The following is an 18,344-nucleotide window of genomic DNA, read 5'->3' on the forward strand; positions in this document are numbered from 1 at the left end:
ACTGCCCTTTGTTACACGATAATACAGTCCGTTTTCTCGAGTGAAGCCATCCCCATTATCTCCCATGTGCCCAGTTTCTGCCTTTCGCCTAAGGGCTGCTAAGGTAGTGTCACCCTCTATTTCTCTCCTAAACTCCTCTCTGTCCCAAGACTCTCCCAATGTAGTAGCAGCAAAAGTATTGCTTACCGACTCTGATGCGGTTCGTGGTGGTTGCTCCCCGGTGGGGTCCGGATGACGTAGTGCTTGAAGGGCCTGTAGTCTGGTGACTGCTCCCACAAATTGGCACTGTAACTCCCCAATGTCGTTCCCAAGGAGGATATCTGCAGGAAGTCCTCCCACAACTCCAATCCAACACAGTTTTTCTCCACAACCATAATCCAAACGCACAGAAGCTCGCTGTATATATTTGTGGGCACCCCCCGCCAGGACAATGGGAATTCCCGGACCCTGTTAAATTGCCTCGGGTCGAACCACACGGGGGTCAGCGATAGTCAAGAATGCCCCCGTGTCTCTAAATCCTGACACTTTGTATCCATCAATAAAGACATCCTGCAGGTGGCGTTGCCATTGTTCTGAGTAGCTAAAGGACAGAGGCCGGAGTCCGTACATTCCAGAAGGAGTATCTATGGTGCCGTGGTCGGTGGTCCACTCTGGTGGGGGGTGGTGGTAGCTCTTCCTCGGGCGGGGAGGAGTGCTCAAGATGCACTGGACGAGGTGGGGCTGCGTGGGGCTCCCTCTGAATCCTGGAGGGACAGCTGCATTGCAAATGTCCAGGTTGCCCACACCCATAACACCTCCTCTCTGTGATACCCCCAGGTCGTGGTCAGAACTGTTGGGGCCTAGGATTGTGAGGCGTGATTGTCATCGGCTTGCGACTAGGTGGAAGGGCAGATATAATTGGAGGGGGACGGGGCGCGGGAGCAGGCCGTGGTTCATTGTCCAAAAGCCTCCTCCATTGCGGTCGGATAGTAAGGGCTTCATCGGCCAGGACTGCAGCTTTATCCACGGTACACGGCGTGCGCTCCCGGACCCATTCCCGTACCTCTGCAGGGCACTTGGCAAGAAATTGTTCTAAAAGGAACGCCTGTATAACACCTTCCACAGTAAAGGCGTTTTCTGCTTCCAGCCATCTCCGACATGCCTGGGACATCTTATGGGCATACATCCTAAACAATCCCCCCGTGGTGCATGGGAGGTCTCGGAACTTGGCCCTATATGAGTCTGGGGTGATAGCATGGTATTCCAGGATAGTCCGCTTTACAATGTTATAATCCCGATTCCACGGTGCATCAATGGTTCGGTAATCCTCCGCCATGCTTCCGTTCAGGAGCCCCACTAACAAACGCACCCAGCTAGAGTGGGGCACCTCCATCACAGCACACTGCTGCTCAAAGTCCTTGAAGAACCCCTCCACATCTCCGGAAGCCTCATCAAATGGTTTAAACTCTGTCCGGGTGATCCGTACAGGCTCCCGGATCGTTGGGGTTACACTCCACATTGCGTTACTCCCTCTTTCAAGCTCCATCGTGTCCTGTCTCCGCTGTGCCCGGCGGGCAGCCTCCTCCTTGTAGTCCTGAGAGACGCCGGGGCCCAGAACCGCCATCTTTTCTTCGTACCACACCAACCACTGGCTTTTCTGGATGGGGATCCCTGTCTCCAGTGCTCGTCCTTCAGACATCTGGGAGGAGGTGGCCGGGCTAGCACCCACCAGTAGATCGATTAAGGCCTCTTTAGTCAGTCCCTGGTAGTTCAGGCCCAGGTCTCTGGCTCTCTCCTGTAAACTGGATACAGTCCAATTTCTGTACTCACTCTGTGGGTGGTTCTCCATTGGGTTACGCTCTGTTGATCCGACCGCTGCCACCAGTTGTCACGGGGTCCTCCGATACCACACAATCAACAGAGCGAGGGAAGTGTGAACAATCCCAAGACCTTTATTACAGGCAAAATTAGAAGGTCCATAAACAATCCACCACACTGAGGATGCAATAGTCCAGAACAAGAATGCAGTCCAGTAACAGGATAAAATGTCCAGGGATACTAGATTCCAAAACTCTAGCACCAGAGGATAAAATGGGTCCTTCTCTCTGGGGTGCAGTCTTCACAAAGCTCTCCCACACAGGAACTGACTTGTCCACCTCCTCTCCTCCCCACCCCCTTCCTTGTGTACAGCTTCTGTCCTCCCCAGCCCCCTCCTTATGTCCCGGGGTTGTCAGACAGGTTGAGGAGACAAAGGAGCCTTGGGTATTAAGGAACCACAGGGGGTCATCAAGAGACAGATAGTCAGGCTATAGACATACAAGGCAACAAGAAAAACACTATGAATATCAGTGAAACAGAAATATACACAAAATGATATCCACATAGCACATCACACAGATTAATAACAATAAGTTTTATTTCTATGGCGCCGACATATTCCGCAGCACTTTACATTTCAGAGAGGACTTGTACAGACAATAGACATTACAGCATAACAATAATCACATAGATCAAAACCGATACCAAGAGGAATGAGGGCCCTGCTCGCAAGCTTACAGTCTATGAGGAAAGAGGTAGACACGAAAGGTGGGTGGTAACAGTTGCCCTGATTGTATGGACCAGCCATAATGTTAGGTGTGTGACAGTACAGACACAGAGGGCTAATGGATGCATAAAGCATGTGGGAACATGATGTTGTGAACCTGGTTATGGTAAAACTTTTGGCTGTGCCACACAGGGATAGATTGGGTTAATGTGTTGAGGCGATAGGCCAGTCTGAATAAATGCGTTTTCAGGGCACGCTTAAAATTGTGGGGATTGGGGACTAATCGTATTGACCTGGGAAGTGCATTTCCAAAGAATTGGCGCAGCACGTGTAAAGTCTTGGAGACGGGAGTGGGAGGTTCTGATTATTGAGGATGCTAACCTCAGGTCATCAGCAGAACGGAGGGCGCAGGTAGGGTGGTATACTGAAACAAGGGAGGAGATGTAGGGTGGTGCTGAGCCATGGAGGGCTTTGTGGGTGAGGGTAATAAGTTTGTACTGGATTCTGGAGTGGATGGGTAGCCAGTGTAATGACTGGCACAAGGTAGAGGCATCGGTGTAATGATTGGTGAGGAATGTGATCCTGGCTGCAGCTTTCAGGACAGATTGGAGGGGGGAGAGTTTGGTAAGAGGGAGACCGATTAGTTGAGAGTTACAATAGTCCAGACGAAAATGAATAAGAGATAAGATTCCCACTGCTCTCCTGCCCCCTTCCTGACCACTGACTCCCACTAGAGTTTGACATCTATGGAGGGTTCTGGTGGATTGGAGACAGCACTCTATGGAGGGTCCTGGGGGATTGGAGGCCCCGATCTATGGAGGGTCCTTGGGGATTGGAGGCCCCGGTCTATGGAGGGTCCTGGGGGATTGGAGGCCTCGATCTATGGATGGGTCCTGGGGCATTGGAGGCCCCGGTGTCTATTGAGGGTCCTGGGGGATTATCGATCTTCCGTGTACATACAGCAGACTTTCCAGCGCCGGTTCCTAGTGTTTGATGACATATTGGGAATCTGTTGCGTGACAATCAAGTCCCAGTTCGCTGGCATTAGAGGACGCCACCTACTCCGATGGATCTTCATAATTTAGGAATTTGTGCTCTTCCTGTGTCTGTAATCCGACATTATACCAATGAAAAATACTACAGGAGAAAAGGAGCGCAAATAGGGTCTTATCCGATAGAACCAAATAATGTTTTTTCACCTGGTTCTGTTTTTGTAAGAACACATAAGTGTCGGCTGCCGCAGATCCACTCAGCAAACGACCGTGTCAGGAACAGTGTGCCGGAGACTTGTGGATAACATCTGCGCTGCCGAACAAATGCAAATCCAGACGTGTTGGAGAAAAAAATGGTGGATTAATTCTATGCGTTTCAAAGTCTATATGACCTGTTCTTCAGGATATTCCACAGACACTCGGAGACAGTGACGTTACATTGTTTAAATAGGTTCAAAGTTCAGTTTTTGGCGCCCGTTTTTTGAACTTTGAACCTATTTAAACAATGTAACATCACTCGTATGACTACAAAAAGCGTTTACAAACTTTGATACTTGCAAAAGGGGGCGCTACTAGGTACTAACCATGCAGGGTGGCCAAAGTTTTGCAACGCCCACTTTCCGTTTTGTAATTTTTAAAATGTAAAACATGAAAAAATATATAGGAAATACGTCATCTTTAACTTTAGGCCTTTTAGATCTGTTCACAATAACCGTAATTTTGATCAGAGGTGCCGAAACTTTTACATCCCACATCCCACTGTATTCCAGAATGATGGAAAGATATAAACATACGAAGGAGAAGCAGATCCAGAGCAATACATTATCCAATCGCCTCCCCCCCCCCCCCCCGGTATAAGATTGGTTTATTAGTAAAAGATGTTTCTCCAAATTCACAAATTCCAGGGATCAGCGACTCCTGCAGTTTTGGAATGATTCATCTTTTCCTGACCAGTGTCCATAATACTTAGTAAAGCCTCTCTGGCTGTTATGACCTGCTGCAGATATGATGCATCTCCACACACTGGTTCTGACAGTATTTCTGAGGACTCTGATCCCAGTCCTAATGGTAAGTATCCTCAAAGTCACCAATATTCATGGTTCCACTATAGCCGCCATCTCCACACCCCATCAAAGATTTCCTATGGAATTCAGGACAAGCGACTTATGGCTGATCCAGAACCTTCCAAGCTTTAGTAGATGGTGAAGAATGCTGCAAATCATTGTCCTGTTATAAGGTCAAATTACGCCCAAGATCCAGCCCTTCACAGAAGGCCACATACTGCAGGTTCTCAGCCCAGAATATCACCGAGCCCCCGCCATTCTCCACTGTAGTCCTCACCGAGCCCCCGCCATGCTCCACTGTAGACATCACTGAGCCCCCGCCATGCTCCACTGTAGTCCTCACCGAGCCCCCGCCATTCTCCACTGTAGTCCTCACCGAGCCCCCGCCATGCTCCACTGTAGACCTCACCAAATACCCGCCGTGCTCCTCTGTAGACCTCACCGAGCCCCCCGCCGTGCTCCTCTGTAGACATCACCGAGCCCCCGCCGTGCTCCTCTAGACATCACTGAGCCCCCCACCGTGCTCCTCTATAGACATCGAGCCCCCGGCCGTGCTCCTCTGTAGACATCACTGAGCCCCCCACCGTGCTTCTCTATAGACATCATCGAGCCCCCGGCCGTGCTCCTCTGTAGTGATCACTGAGCCCCCGCCGTGCTCCACTGTAGACCTCACCAAATTCCTGCCGTGCTCCTCTGTAGACCTCACCGAGCCCCCGCCGTGCTCCTCTGTAGACCTCACCGAGCCACCGCCGTTATCCTCTGTAGACCTCACCGAGCCACCGCTGTTATCCTCTAGAACTCACCGAGCTCCTCTGTAGACCTCACCGAGCCCCCGCCGAGCTCCTCTGTAGACCTCACCGAGCCCCCGCCAAGCTCCTCTGTAGACCTCACCGAGCCCCCGCCTTGCTCCTCTGTAGACCTCACCGAGCCCCTGCCTTGCTCCTCTGTAGACCTCACCGAGCCCCCGCCTTGCTCCTCTGTAGACCTCACCGAGCCCCCGCCTTGCTCCTCTGTAGACCTCACCGAGCCCCGGCCTTGCTCCTCTGTAGACCTCACCGAGCCCCCGCCTTGCTCCTCTGTAGACCTCACTGAGCCCCCGCCTTGCTCCTCTGTAGACCTGAAGAGGAAAAAAGACGCGCACTCTTGCTATAAAGAGAGGTGCTGACTGAGCGTGGATAGACCACAGACAGTAGTAAATGGATGGACAGACGCACTCAGAAAATAAATAATCTTTGCAAAAAAAGTCTTTGAAAAAATTTTAATTCATGTGAGATTTTTCCAATAGATCAAATAATAAAACACCGCAAACAAAAAAGAAATATTCCAAAGGTGAGTATTATATGGCACCAAATAATACTCACCTTTGGAATATTTATTTTTTGTTTGCGGTGTTTTATTATTTGATCTATTGGAAAAATCTCACATGAATTAAAAATCATTGAAAAAAAATTTTTTTAAAGACTTTTTTGCAAAGATTATTTTCTGAGTGCGACTGTCCATCCATTTCCTCTGTAGACGTCACCGAGCCCCTGCCTTGCTCCTCTGTAGACCTCATGAGCCCCCCCTTGCTCCTCTGTAGACCTCACGAGCCCCCCCCTTGCTCCTCTGTAGACATCACTGAGCCCCCGTCGTTATCCGCTGTAGACCTCACCGAGCCCCCCCTTGCTCCTCTGTAGACCTCACCAGCCCCCTCCGTGGTCCTCTGTAGACCTCACCGAGCCCCCTCTGTGCTCCTCTGTAGACATCACCGAGCCCCCTCCGTGGTCCTCTGTAGACCTCACCGAGCCCCCCCTTGCTCCTCTGTAGACCTCACGAGCCCCCTCTGTGCTCCTCTGTAGACATCACCGAGCCCCCTCCGTGGTCCTCTGTAGACCTCACCGAGCCCCCCCTTGCTCCTCTGTAGACCTCACGAGCCCCCTCCGTGCTCCTCTGTAGACCTCACGAGCCCCCCCCCTTGCTCCTCTGTAGACCTCGCGAGCCCCCTCCGTGGTCCTCTGTAGACCTCACCGAGCCCCCTCCGTGCTCCGCTGTAGACCTCACCGAGCCCCCTCCGTGCTCCTGTGTAGACATCATCGAGCCCCCGGCCGTGCTCCTCTGTAGTGATCACTGAGCCCCCGCCGTGCTCCACTGTAGACCTCACCAAATTCCTGCCGTGCTCCTCTGTAGACCTCACCGAGCCCAGCCGTGCTCCTCTGTAGACCTCACCGAGCCACCGCCGTTATCCTCTGTAGACCTCACCGAGCCACCGCTGTTATCCTCTAGAACTCACCGAGCTCCTCTGTAGACCTCACCGAGCCCCCGCCGAGCTCCTCTGTAGACCTCACCGAGCCCCCGCCGAGCTCCTCTGTAGACCTCACCGAGCCCCCGCCGAGCTCCTCTGTAGACCTCACCGAGCCCCCGCCGAGCTCCTCTGTAGACCTCACCGAGCCCCCGCCGAGCTCCTCTGTAGACCTCACCGAGCCCCCGCCGAGCTCCTCTGTAGACCTCACCGAGCCCCCGCCTTGCTCCTCTGTAGACCTCACCGAGCCCCCGCCTTGCTCCTCTGTAGACCTCACCGAGCCCCGGCCTTGCTCCTCTGTAGACCTCACCGAGCCCCCGCCTTGCTCCTCTGTAGACCTCACTGAGCCCCCGCCTTGCTCCTCTGTAGACCTGAAGAGGAAAAAAGACGCGCACTCTTGCTATAAAGAGAGGTGCTGACTGAGCGTGGATAGACCACAGACAGTAGTAAATGGATGGACAGACGCACTCAGAAAATAAATAATCTTTGCAAAAAAAGTCTTTGAAAAAATTTTAATTCATGTGAGATTTTTCCAATAGATCAAATAATAAAACACCGCAAACAAAAAAGAAATATTCCAAAGGTGAGTATTATATGGCACCAAATAATACTCACCTTTGGAATATTTATTTTTTGTTTGCGGTGTTTTATTATTTGATCTATTGGAAAAATCTCACATGAATTAAAAATCATTGAAAAAAAATTTTTTTAAAGACTTTTTTGCAAAGATTATTTTCTGAGTGCGACTGTCCATCCATTTCCTCTGTAGACGTCACCGAGCCCCTGCCTTGCTCCTCTGTAGACCTCATGAGCCCCCCCTTGCTCCTCTGTAGACCTCACGAGCCCCCCCCCTTGCTCCTCTGTAGACATCACTGAGCCCCCGTCGTTATCCGCTGTAGACCTCACCGAGCCCCCCCTTGCTCCTCTGTAGACCTCACCAGCCCCCCTCCGTGGTCCTCTGTAGACCTCACCGAGCCCCCTCTGTGCTCCTCTGTAGACATCACCGAGCCCCCTCCGTGGTCCTCTGTAGACCTCACCGAGCCCCCCCTTGCTCCTCTGTAGACCTCACGAGCCCCCTCTGTGCTCCTCTGTAGACATCACCGAGCCCCCTCCGTGGTCCTCTGTAGACCTCACCGAGCCCCCCCTTGCTCCTCTGTAGACCTCACGAGCCCCCTCCGTGCTCCTCTGTAGACCTCACGAGCCCCCCCCCTTGCTCCTCTGTAGACCTCGCGAGCCCCCTCCGTGGTCCTCTGTAGACCTCACCGAGCCCCCTCCGTGCTCCGCTGTAGACCTCACCGAGCCCCCTCCGTGCTCCTGTGTAGACATCACCGAGCCGCCGCCGTGCTCCATTGTAGTGAAGGTGAAGTTATCGAATATTCTACATTGGTCAGGTACCTGGTTCTCTACCTGATCAAGCAATAAGACTAAACTGAAGACGCCTCAGTAACTGCAGAGTATCATGAGAAGAGCTCACACCTGGGGATGTGTTCAGACTTCAGTCTTTTCCTGACCGCTTTACATCTCAGCCATTGTCCTGGTGTACAGAAGAGGAATGACCACATCTGACCAACTCTATGATCCCGCTCACTGTTTCTCAGTGAAATCTTCATTACTGATGGAAGATCTGCAGAATGTGAGCTGTAAATGCACATGTGAGTGCCAGGACTTCTGGCTCAGACAAAGCCACCCTGGAGTTGGCAGAGTTTCTGGTTAAAGCTCCTGACACCCCCCTCAGCCTCCTCCCTATTCGGAGACTTTAGGCTGACAGATGTAAAATTCCTCATTTTCTACTCTTTGGAGGAGGTGACGACAATTTTCAGGTTTTGTCCATTTTTATTGTAAATGAAACAGAGTTCAAATTGTTTCGACAGCACGTTTCTGGAGCTGTGCCACACACTAATGCTGCGCCCTGCTGAGCACCCGCCATAGAAATAAAGACACATTCACAAGACGCCACCAAGAAGTCCAGCTGCTGATGGTTTACCTCCAAGACGAATAAGAAAAGTCTCTTGTTCTCAACATTGGATGGATCAAGATTTACCTTGGATCTTTTCCCTTGCCCGTTCCCCACTTGTTCTCAGTCTGTCACCCGCCACCCTCCTCCTCTTGTCTGTTCCACGCTTTTCCTTAGCATATCTTTCTCTTCCACCTATCCCCCTGCAAACTGTCTGCCCATCACCTTCTTGTTTTCTATTTCCCACTCTTTGCCTTTCTGATGCCTCGCCTTAGCCCTTACTTAAGTCATAGAAAAATTAAAATCAATAAGACAACTCCAGAAGGGAGAGCTCACAGTTTAAACTCCTTTTGAAGTAGGACCTCACATTGAACATATGAGGAAGAGAGGAAACTAGTTATAGCTGGGGAGAGAAAGACTACTCAAGACAACCTATGCAGCTGACCACCTCCTTTGGAAACAGGTAATTAAGGAAAATCCTAATGGCTAGCAGATGTGAGGCCAGTCATAGCTAGAATGCAGAGAAAGGTAGATTTACAACCGGTAGAGATAAGAGCCCCAGCTAAAAAAGAATCCTTTGTCTACTTTATAGAAACTCTGAGGTGAGGTTTTATGAACTGTTATGATAGGAAAGTCATATTTTCGCAAACTGGATGAAATGGCGAACACAAAGCATGGTTTTGCGGCGCTGGGCATGCTTCCAAATGGATATCTTCCACATAAATGACAATATCTATGCATTGTCTCCTATCTATGAACAGATAACATTGTGATAGGAAAGATGATGGTAATATCTCCTCCAGGGGTGAAGTTATGGTAAAAGTTGGGAATCTCATAATTTTCTAAGACTAAAATACATCATAAAGTTTTCTGAAGTTCAGCCCTGTTATGAGTCACCAGAGAGGAAGTGTGTGGGTGTAACTTGTGCCAATAAAGCACCAATGCCAAATCATGATCTTTGTTCAATGCCAGGAAGACACATTGCTGTGTAGGATTGATCCATATTTCACTGGCGTTCTTTCCTCCATAAATCTGAACCAATTCCATGACGTCAGGTTTAGTCATTTTCTTTAGTTATTCCTTTTTATTTTATGTACTTGTATATATCGTATTGTTTTGTTCGGACCATTTTGTATAATCTTGTATATATTATATATTTATAAACACTGCCTATCTCTCCAGATTAAATATAAAATTTATTAGCTCCTTTTGCTCTATAAACCGCACCCTTGAATGCATACTTGTAACGGACATCCAATCGGCTATTATAAACAATTGATGGTGGCTAGTAGTTTTTCTTGTTCTCCTTCCATCCTCTGCCTGTCCCTTTCTTGCTCTTCTCCCATTCTCTGCTCACCCTTTTCTTGTTCTCCTCCCATCCTCTGCCCCTCCTTTTCTTGTTCTCCCCCCATCCTCTGCCCATCCTTTTCTTGTTCTCCCCCCATCCTCTGCCCATCTTTTTCTTGTTCTCTTCCCCATCCTCTGCCTGTCCTTTTCTTGTTCTCCCATCCTCTGCCCGTCCTTTTCTTGTTCTCCTCACATCCTCTGCCTGTCCTTTTCTTGTTCTCCTCCCATCCTCTGCCCATCCTTTTCTTGTTCTCTTCCCCATCCGCTGCCTGTCCTTTTCTTGTTTTCCTCCCATCCTCTGACTGTCCCTTTCTTGTTCTCCTCCCCATCCTCTGCCCGTCCTTTTCTTGTTCTCCCATCCTCTGCCTGTCCTTTTCTTGTTCTCCTCCCATCCTCTGCCTGTCCTTTTCTTGTTCTCCTCCCATCCTCTGCCTGTCTTTTTCTTGTTCTCCTCCCATCCTTTTCTTGTCCTCTTCCCCATCCGCTGCCTGTCCTTTTCTTGTTTTCCTCCCATCCTCTGACTGTCCCTTTCTTGTTCTCCCCATCCTCTGCCCGTCCTTTTCTTGTTCTCCTCCCATCCTCTGCCCATCCTTTTCTTGTTCTCTTCCCCATCCTCTGCCTGTCCTTTTCTTGTTCTCCCATCCTCTGCCTGTCCTTTTCTTGTTCTCCTCCCATCCTCTGCCCATCTTTTTCTTGTTCTCTTCCCCATCCTCTGCCTGTCCTTTTCTTGTTCTCCTCCCATCTTCTGCTCGTCCTTTTCTTGTTCTCCTCCCATCCTCTGCCTGTCCTTTTCTTGCTCTCCTCCCATCCTCTGCCCATCCTTTTCTTGTTCTCTTCCCCATCCGCTGCCTGTCCTTTTCTTGTTCTCCCATCCTCTGCCTGTCCTTTTCTTGTTCTCCTCCCATCCTCTGCCCATCTTTTTCTTGTTCTCCTCCCATCCTCTGCCTGTCCTTTTCTTGTTCTCCTCCCATCCTCTGCCCATCTTTTTCTTGTTCTCCTCCCTTCCTCTGCCCGTCCTTTTCTTGTTCTCCTCCCATCCTCTGACGATCCCTTTCTTGTTCTCCTGCCCATCCTCTGCCCGTCCCTTTCTTGTTCTCCCATCCTCTGCCCGTCCCTTTCTTGTTCTCCTCCCATCCTCTGCCCGTCCCTTTCTTGTTCTCCTCCCATCCTCTGACGATCCCTTTCTTGTTCTCCTGCCCATCCTCTGACGATCCCTTTCTTGTTCTCCTGCCCATCCTCTGCCCGTCCTTTTCTTGTTCTCCTCCCATCTTCTGCTCGTCCTTTTCTTGTTCTCCTCCCATCCTCTGCCTGTCCTTTTCTTGCTCTCCTCCCATCCTTTTCTTGTTCTCTTCCCCATCCGCTGCCTGTCCTTTTCTTGTTCTCCCATCCTCTGCCTGTCCTTTTCTTGTTCTCCTCCCATCCTCTGCCCATCTTTTTCTTGTTCTCCCATCCTCTGCCTGTCCTTTTCTTGTTCTCCTCCCATCTTCTGCTCGTCCTTTTCTTGTTCTCCTCCCATCCTCTGCCTGTCCCTTTCTTGTTCTCCCATCCTCTGCCCGTCCTTTTCTTGTTCTCCTCCCATCCTCTGACGATCCCTTTCTTGTTCTCCTGCCCATCCTCTGCCTGTCCCTTTCTAGTTCTCCTCCCATCCTCTGCCCGTCCCTTTCTTGTTCTCCTCCCTTCCTCTGCCCGTCCCTTTCTTGTTCTCCTCCCATCCTCTGACGATCCCTTTCTTGTTCTCCTGCCCATCCTCTGCCCGTCCCTTTCTTGTTCTCCCATCCTCTGCCCGTCCCTTTCTTGTTCTCCTGCCCATCCTCTGCCCGTCCCTTTCTTGTTCTCCTCCCATCCTCTGACGATCCCTTTCTTGTTCTCCTGCCCATCCTCTGACGATCCCTTTCTTGTTCTCCTGCCCATCCTCTGCCCGTCCCTTTCTTGTTCTCCTCCCATCCTCTGCCCGTCCCTTTCTTGTTCTCCTGCCCATCCTCTGCCTGTCCATTTCTTGCTCTCCGCCCATTTTCTGCCCGCCCTCCACCCTGAATGTAGCATCCTTGTAAATGTGCTTGATTCTAAATTTCCCGTTTGGTGTATACAGCTTTTCAACAGACTGTGTAGGGTTTGTTTTTAGTTTATTGCCATGGAGCCTTCGGTCTGTATAGGAGCTGTATACTTAATCATGCTGTATATCATTCTGCACTGGTGCAGCCGCTTTCCTTCCATAGTAATGAAGTGGGGAAAAGCAGGGCGCTCAGATTCTTCCCATGCTTCACTGTGTCGACAGTGGGTACCCTGCCCCCTCGTTCTCACTGGATGGGGAGCCCTCCTGTCCTATATGGTTATAGGTTGTGGTGGGACCTATTGGTAACAGTTCTGGTCTTTCTCCACAGCTCCGCAGAGACTCTGGGATATGCAGATGGAAAGACTTCAGACGAGGCACAAAGCTCCTTGAACCTCCAGCCAATGGTAGAAGGCAACTCTTGCACCACCGAGAACGTGGGCGCTCCCGATAAGAGAGGGAAGGACGCGGACAGTTCTCACTGCTAATAAGAACAGACTGTCCTCATCACCTCTGCCGCGATGGAGCCTCCACATGCAGTAACGGGCAGACAAGCACAATAGCCTTCATCCACCAGTGCCACCACTGGACGCTGCCGGTTACTGGTTTACTACACTTTGATGCGTGTGACCCTAACTTCTCTTGTCTGCAGAATTTACCAGAAGCCTTAATATCGGAGGCAAATTCACAAAACCAGTGTCCACATAAGATTCATCCATAACTCAAAGGTGAAAACTATTTTTACCAGCAGCCTTGAGTTGTTTCCAGAAAGAAAACCTTTCTGGGCAGTTTTAGTTTTCTGATCCTTTTATCAAATACTCTCAAGCCCTTCATGTGACCGGTGTGGACCATCGGCTGCAGTAAAGTTCTGGTGTAAATGGAAGATTCAGTGAAGTCTTCAGATGAGGAGATTCACAAGCTGGTCAGAACCGTGGCTTCTATTTGGCGCCGTACGTTTCTATTGAACGGTGACGCTATCAATGGTGCACCTGTCCCACGTAAACTTCCCCAATAGGTGCGGACTCTCCCGATCATTGTACCCAGAAATTCACAAGATTTTAGTGCAGTCGCTTTTTTCACACACTTTAATCACTTTCTTACATAACGTAGTTAGCAAGGCCGAAAAAAGCCCTGTGTCCATCGAGTTCAGCCTATATTCCGTCAGAATAAATCCCCAGATCTCCGTCCTTCTAAAGAACCTAATCACTGTCAGATACAATATTGTTACGCTCCAGGAAGACATCCAGGCCTCTCCTGAACCCCTCGACTGAGTTCGCCATCACCACCTCCTCAGGCAGGGAATTCCAGATTCTCCTCTACGGCCGGGGTCACACTAACCGACGCAAAATCCGGTCAGTATTTTACATGCGTAATGCGGATGAATGGCCCCTAAACAGTGCTCCGTATGTCATCCGTAATCAAGGTGTGGTCGCGTATTTTGCGCATGTAAGCATCCGTATGTAATCCGTATGGCGAGATTTTCTCGCCGGCTTGCAAAATGGACATATAATGGAGCCCTATGCCAGGGTTTCTAACAAAAACCAAAGAATAGATATAGACACATAGAATGTGTATGTGTGTGTATATATATATATATATATATATATATATGTGTGTCTCAGTGACGTGTGTGTGTATATATATATATATATATATGTATTCTATGTGTGTGTATATATATATATGTGTGTCTCAGTGACGTGTGTGTATATATATATATATATATATGTATTCTATGTGTCTATATTCTTTCGTTTCTTTATTAACCCTGTCAGTGTGAGTTTACTGTATCGCGCACTGAATTGCCGCCTTTGCTAAAAGACACCGGGTGCGTATTTCTCGCAGGTCACACGTGTGTTCCGTGTGTAATCCGTATTTTTTGCGCTCCCATAGACTTGCATTGGCGTATTACGCCCGTAGTACGCTGACAGTCCCAGCATGCTGCGATTGGCACGGAGCATAGAATACAGATGAGAAATATACGGCTGGTGCGAGGGACCCCATAGAGAATCATTGGTCCGTGTGTAATGCGTGCTTTTAGCGCCTCTCACTCTTCCGTATTCCTCGCCAGTGTGACCCCGGCCTTAGGGTACGTGCACACGCTGCGGAATCTGCTCCAGATTCATCCGTGCGGATTATCCTGCGGTTTCACCATCTCCACAATGGAGGAGATGGGAAACCACTGCGGAATCAGCAGAAAGAATTGACATGTCAAGTCTTCCTGTGGTTTAGAAACCACAGATAATCCGTGCTGAAAATTCCCATAGGGAATAATGGTCCTGTACTCCGCAGCGTGTGCACACACCCTAACTGTAAAGAATCCTCTTCTGTGTTGGTGGAGAAACCTTCTCCCCTCCAGACGCAGAGAATGCCCCCTTGTGACCGTCACCTTCCTTGGTATAAACAGATCCTCGGAGAGATATTTGTATTGTCCCCTTATATATTATACATGGTTATTAGATCGCCCCTCAGTCGTCTTTTTTCTCGACTAGATAATCCTAATCTCTCTGGGTAGACGTCTGATAACTCGAATATGGGCAGAGAGTCTCTGCGGTCGAGGCATTTGTACACTGGGCCGGGTCTTACCCGCCATAGTGTTGTGTGAACGCACTGACGTTCCTGATTATTCTCCAGGTGAAGGGCTGATGTCGCCTTCATCTCCAGGAACCGTTGCGGTGCAGAGACTGGCAGACGGCCCTCAGCAGCGGTGCAGAGACTGGCAGACGGCCCTCAGCAGCGGTGCAGAGACTGGCAGACGGCCCTCAGCAGCGCCTGGAGCTAATCACAGCTCTGCTCTGTAGGTGAAGCTGACGGCGCCTGAACGATGCACAACGGTGGAGCGTGCATATCCGTGGGCAGCGCTCAGAGTTTACAGGTCACATTATATGGTATCATGTGCAGGGGTGAGGACTAGTGGGAAGCTCTACACGAACCCCCCGGGGTCTTCATTCCATCTTTACACTAGTGGTTTTCTTGGCTCTTCCACTGCCGCCTACTCACCTCTGCAGGTGACCCGCTGCGGGCGATGCCATGGCGCTGCCTTGCACCGTTAGTATAGTTGGCTTTTTTCGGCTCTGACGTTGCACTGCATGCATTGTAGTTCTGACATTTTTGGGGGGGTGTTCACACCGCGCAGCTCCAGCGTTCATAGCTTTATAATAAATTGCACTATGGGGCTGCGCTGCTCTACAGCTCAGGGTGTTGCTATACCTTGCACTATTTGGCTCTGCACCAGTGCGTGGGGGGTTTATTGCAGGTCACCCCCAAGGAAGCAGTGCCGGGGTTCCCAGAAGCAGCAGTGATGACCCACACATCTGATTCTTTCTAATGTGTGAATATTTGCTGATTTATGGACGTCAATCACTGAGAATAAAGTGTGGAAGATAAACGTGTCCTAGTGTCTGTATCCAGCGACCATCCCTGCTGCTCCGCAGTGAGTCCATCCTGCAGCCCTGATCCCTCCCAATCCCCCCCATAGAGTCCAGCCTGCAGCCCTGATCCCTCCCGATCCCCACCCATAGAGTCCAGCCTGCAGCCCTGATCCCTCCCGATCCCTACCCATAGAGTCCAGCCTGCAGCCCTGATCCCTCCCGATCCCTACCCATAGAGTCCAGCCTGCAGCCCTGATCCCTCCCGATCCCCACCCATAGAGTCCAGCCTGCAGCCCTGATCCCTCCCGATCCCCACCCATAGAGTCCATCCTGCAGCCCTGATCCCTCCCAATCCCCCCCATAGAGTCCAGCCTGCAGCCCTGATCCCTCCCGATCCCCCCCATAGAGTCCAGCCTGCAGCCCTGATCCCTCCCGATCCCTACCCATAGAGTCCAGCCTGCAGCCCTGATCCCTCCCGATCCCTACCCAGAGTCCAGCCTGCAGCCCTGATCCCTCCCGATCCCTACCCATAGAGTCCAGCCTGCAGCCCTGATCTCTCCCCATTCCCACCCATAGAGTCCAGCCTGCAGCCCTGATCCCTCCCGATCCCTACCCATAGAGTCCAGCCTGCAGCCCTGATCCCTCCCGATCCCCACCCATAGAGTCCAGCCTGCAGCCCTGATCCCTCCCGATCCCTACCCATAGAGTCCAGCCTGCAGCCCTGATCCCTCCCGATCCCTACCCATAGAGTCCAGCCTGCAGCCCTGATCCCTCCCGATCCCCACCCATAGAGTCCAGCCTGCAGCCCTGATCCCTCCCGATCCCCACCCATAGAGTCCATCCTGCAGCCCTGATCCCTCCCAATCCCCCCCATAGAGTCCAGCCTGCAGCCCTGATCCCTCCCGATCCCCCCCATAGAGTCCAGCCTGCAGCCCTGATCCCTCCCGATCCCTACCCATAGAGTCCAGCCTGCAGCCCTGATCCCTCCCGATCCCTACCCATAGAGTCCAGCCTGCAGCCCTGATCCCTCCCGATCCCTACCCATAGAGTCCAGCCTGCAGCCCTGATCTCTCCCCATTCCCACCCATAGAGTCCAGCCTGCAGCCCTGATCCCTCCCGATCCCTACCCATAGAGTCCAGCCTGCAGCCCTGATCCCTCCCGATCCCTACCCATAGAGTCCAGCCTGCAGCCCTGATCCCTCCCGATCCCTACCCATAGAGTCCAGCCTGCAGCCCTGATCCCTCCCGATCCCTACCCATAGAGTCCAGCCTGCAGCCCTGATCTCTCCCCATTCCCACCCATAGAGTCCAGCCTGCAGCCCTGATCCCTCCCGATCCCTACCCATAGAGTCCAGCCTGCAGCCCTGATCCCTCCCGATCCCTACCCATAGAGTCCAGCCTGCAGCCCTGATCCCTACCCATAGAGTCCAGCCTGCAGCCCTGATCTCTCCCCATTCCCACCCATAGAGTCCAGCCTGCAGCCCTGATCCCTCCCGATCCCTACCCATAGAGTCCAGCCTGCAGCCCTGATCCCTCCCGATCCGTACCCAGAGTCCAGCCTGCAGCCCTGATCCCTCCCGATCCCCATCCATAGAGTCCAGCCTGCAGCCCTGATCCCTCCCGATCCCCACCCAGAGTCCAGCCTGCAGCCCTGATCCCTCCCGATCCCTATCCAGAGTCCAGCCTGCAGCCCTGATCCCTCCCGATCCCTACCCATAGAGTCCAGACTGCAGCCCTGATCCCTCCCGATCCCCACCCATAGAGTCCAGCCTGCAGCCCTGATCCCTCCCGATCCCCACCCATAGAGTCCAGCCTGCAGCCCTGATCCCTCCCGATCCCCCCACCCATAGAGTCCAGCCTGCAGCCCTGATCCCTCCCGATCCCCCCACCCATAGAGTCCAGCCTGCAGCCCTGATCTCTCCCGATCCCCCCACCCATAGAGTCCAGCCTGCAGCCCTGATCCCTCCCGATCCCCCCACCCATAGAGTCCAGCCTGCAGCCCTGATCCCTCCCGATCCCCACCTATAGAGTCTAGCCTGCAGCCCTGATCCCTCCCCATTCCCACCCATCGGGTCCAGTCTGCAGCCCTGATCCCTCCCGATCCCCACCCATAGAGTCTAGCCTGCATCAATGATCCCCATCCATTGAGTCCGGCCTGCAGAAATGATCCCTCCCATCAAGTCCTGCCTGCAGCCACAATCCCTCCTCACCCAACAAGTCCTGCCTGCAGCGATGATCTCTTCTGATCCCCACCCAGAGGCGGATTAAGTGGACTATGGGCCCGGGGCTGTTCATAAAACCTGGGCCCCTGTACCCCCCTTCCCACCTGAGCGCTGCGGTCCCCGTGCGGGAATTGACAGCCGTACGGACCGCAGCACTTGGTTTGCTGCAGGTCCATACGGAAAACCAGCCACCATTCCACCACGTGTGGACATGGCCTAAAAAGACGTTGCACATAAGCTGTAGGCCTACGGCCAATACGCACAAAATCGCCCAACGTGATCCTGGCCATAGGGGATCCACTTTAATGTCCCCACTTTAATTTGAAGTCCCCTTACTTCATCCATTGCAGTCCCCTATCACCCACTCACTTCATCTGCAGTGCCGCTTCATCATTTGCAGCCCCTTATCCCCCCTTCCATTTCATCATGTGCAGTCCCCTTCCCCCCCAACTTCATGTGCAGCCCCACTCCCCCATCATGTGCAGTTAATTTTACCCCCACATCATGTGCAGTCCCCCTTACCCCCAATTCATCATGTGCAG

At 51.8% G+C, this 18,344-nt stretch overlaps 2 protein-coding genes across 5 annotated transcripts in view; one reads left to right on the top strand and one right to left on the bottom strand.

Annotated features, from left to right (window-relative positions):
• The window catches only part of SHTN1 (shootin 1), a 105,492-nt gene extending 89,895 nt beyond the window's left edge, over window positions 1-15,597 (top strand). For all 4 annotated transcript variants that reach the window (XM_073556565.1, XM_073556564.1, XM_073556566.1 and 1 more), the window contains one exon: window positions 12,541-15,597. In XM_073556565.1, coding sequence (XP_073412666.1) covers window positions 12,541-12,697 — 157 coding nt within the window. In that variant the 3' untranslated portion in view covers window positions 12,698-15,597. The remainder of the gene's footprint in view (window positions 1-12,540) is intronic.
• On the bottom strand, window positions 8,096-12,547 carry LOC141060360 (uncharacterized). Its single transcript, XM_073556563.1, has one exon. The coding sequence runs from the start codon at window positions 12,034-12,036 to the stop codon at window positions 10,078-10,080; it is 1,959 nt and encodes a 652-aa protein (XP_073412664.1). The 5' UTR covers window positions 12,037-12,547; the 3' UTR covers window positions 8,096-10,077.
• Window positions 15,598-18,344: the final 2,747 nt, after the last annotated feature.

The sequence above is a fragment of the Dendrobates tinctorius genome, unplaced genomic scaffold, assembly GCF_039654945.1.
Source record: "Dendrobates tinctorius isolate UK_male_01 unplaced genomic scaffold, ASM3965494v1 ptg000236l, whole genome shotgun sequence".
NCBI classification, from domain to species: domain Eukaryota; kingdom Metazoa; phylum Chordata; class Amphibia; order Anura; family Dendrobatidae; genus Dendrobates; species Dendrobates tinctorius.

Coding starts and splice junctions, on each gene's coding strand:
- LOC141060360 (XM_073556563.1), bottom strand. CDS start 12,036: ATGGGCAGGAGAACAAGAAAGGGATCGTCAGAGGATGGGAGGAGAACA.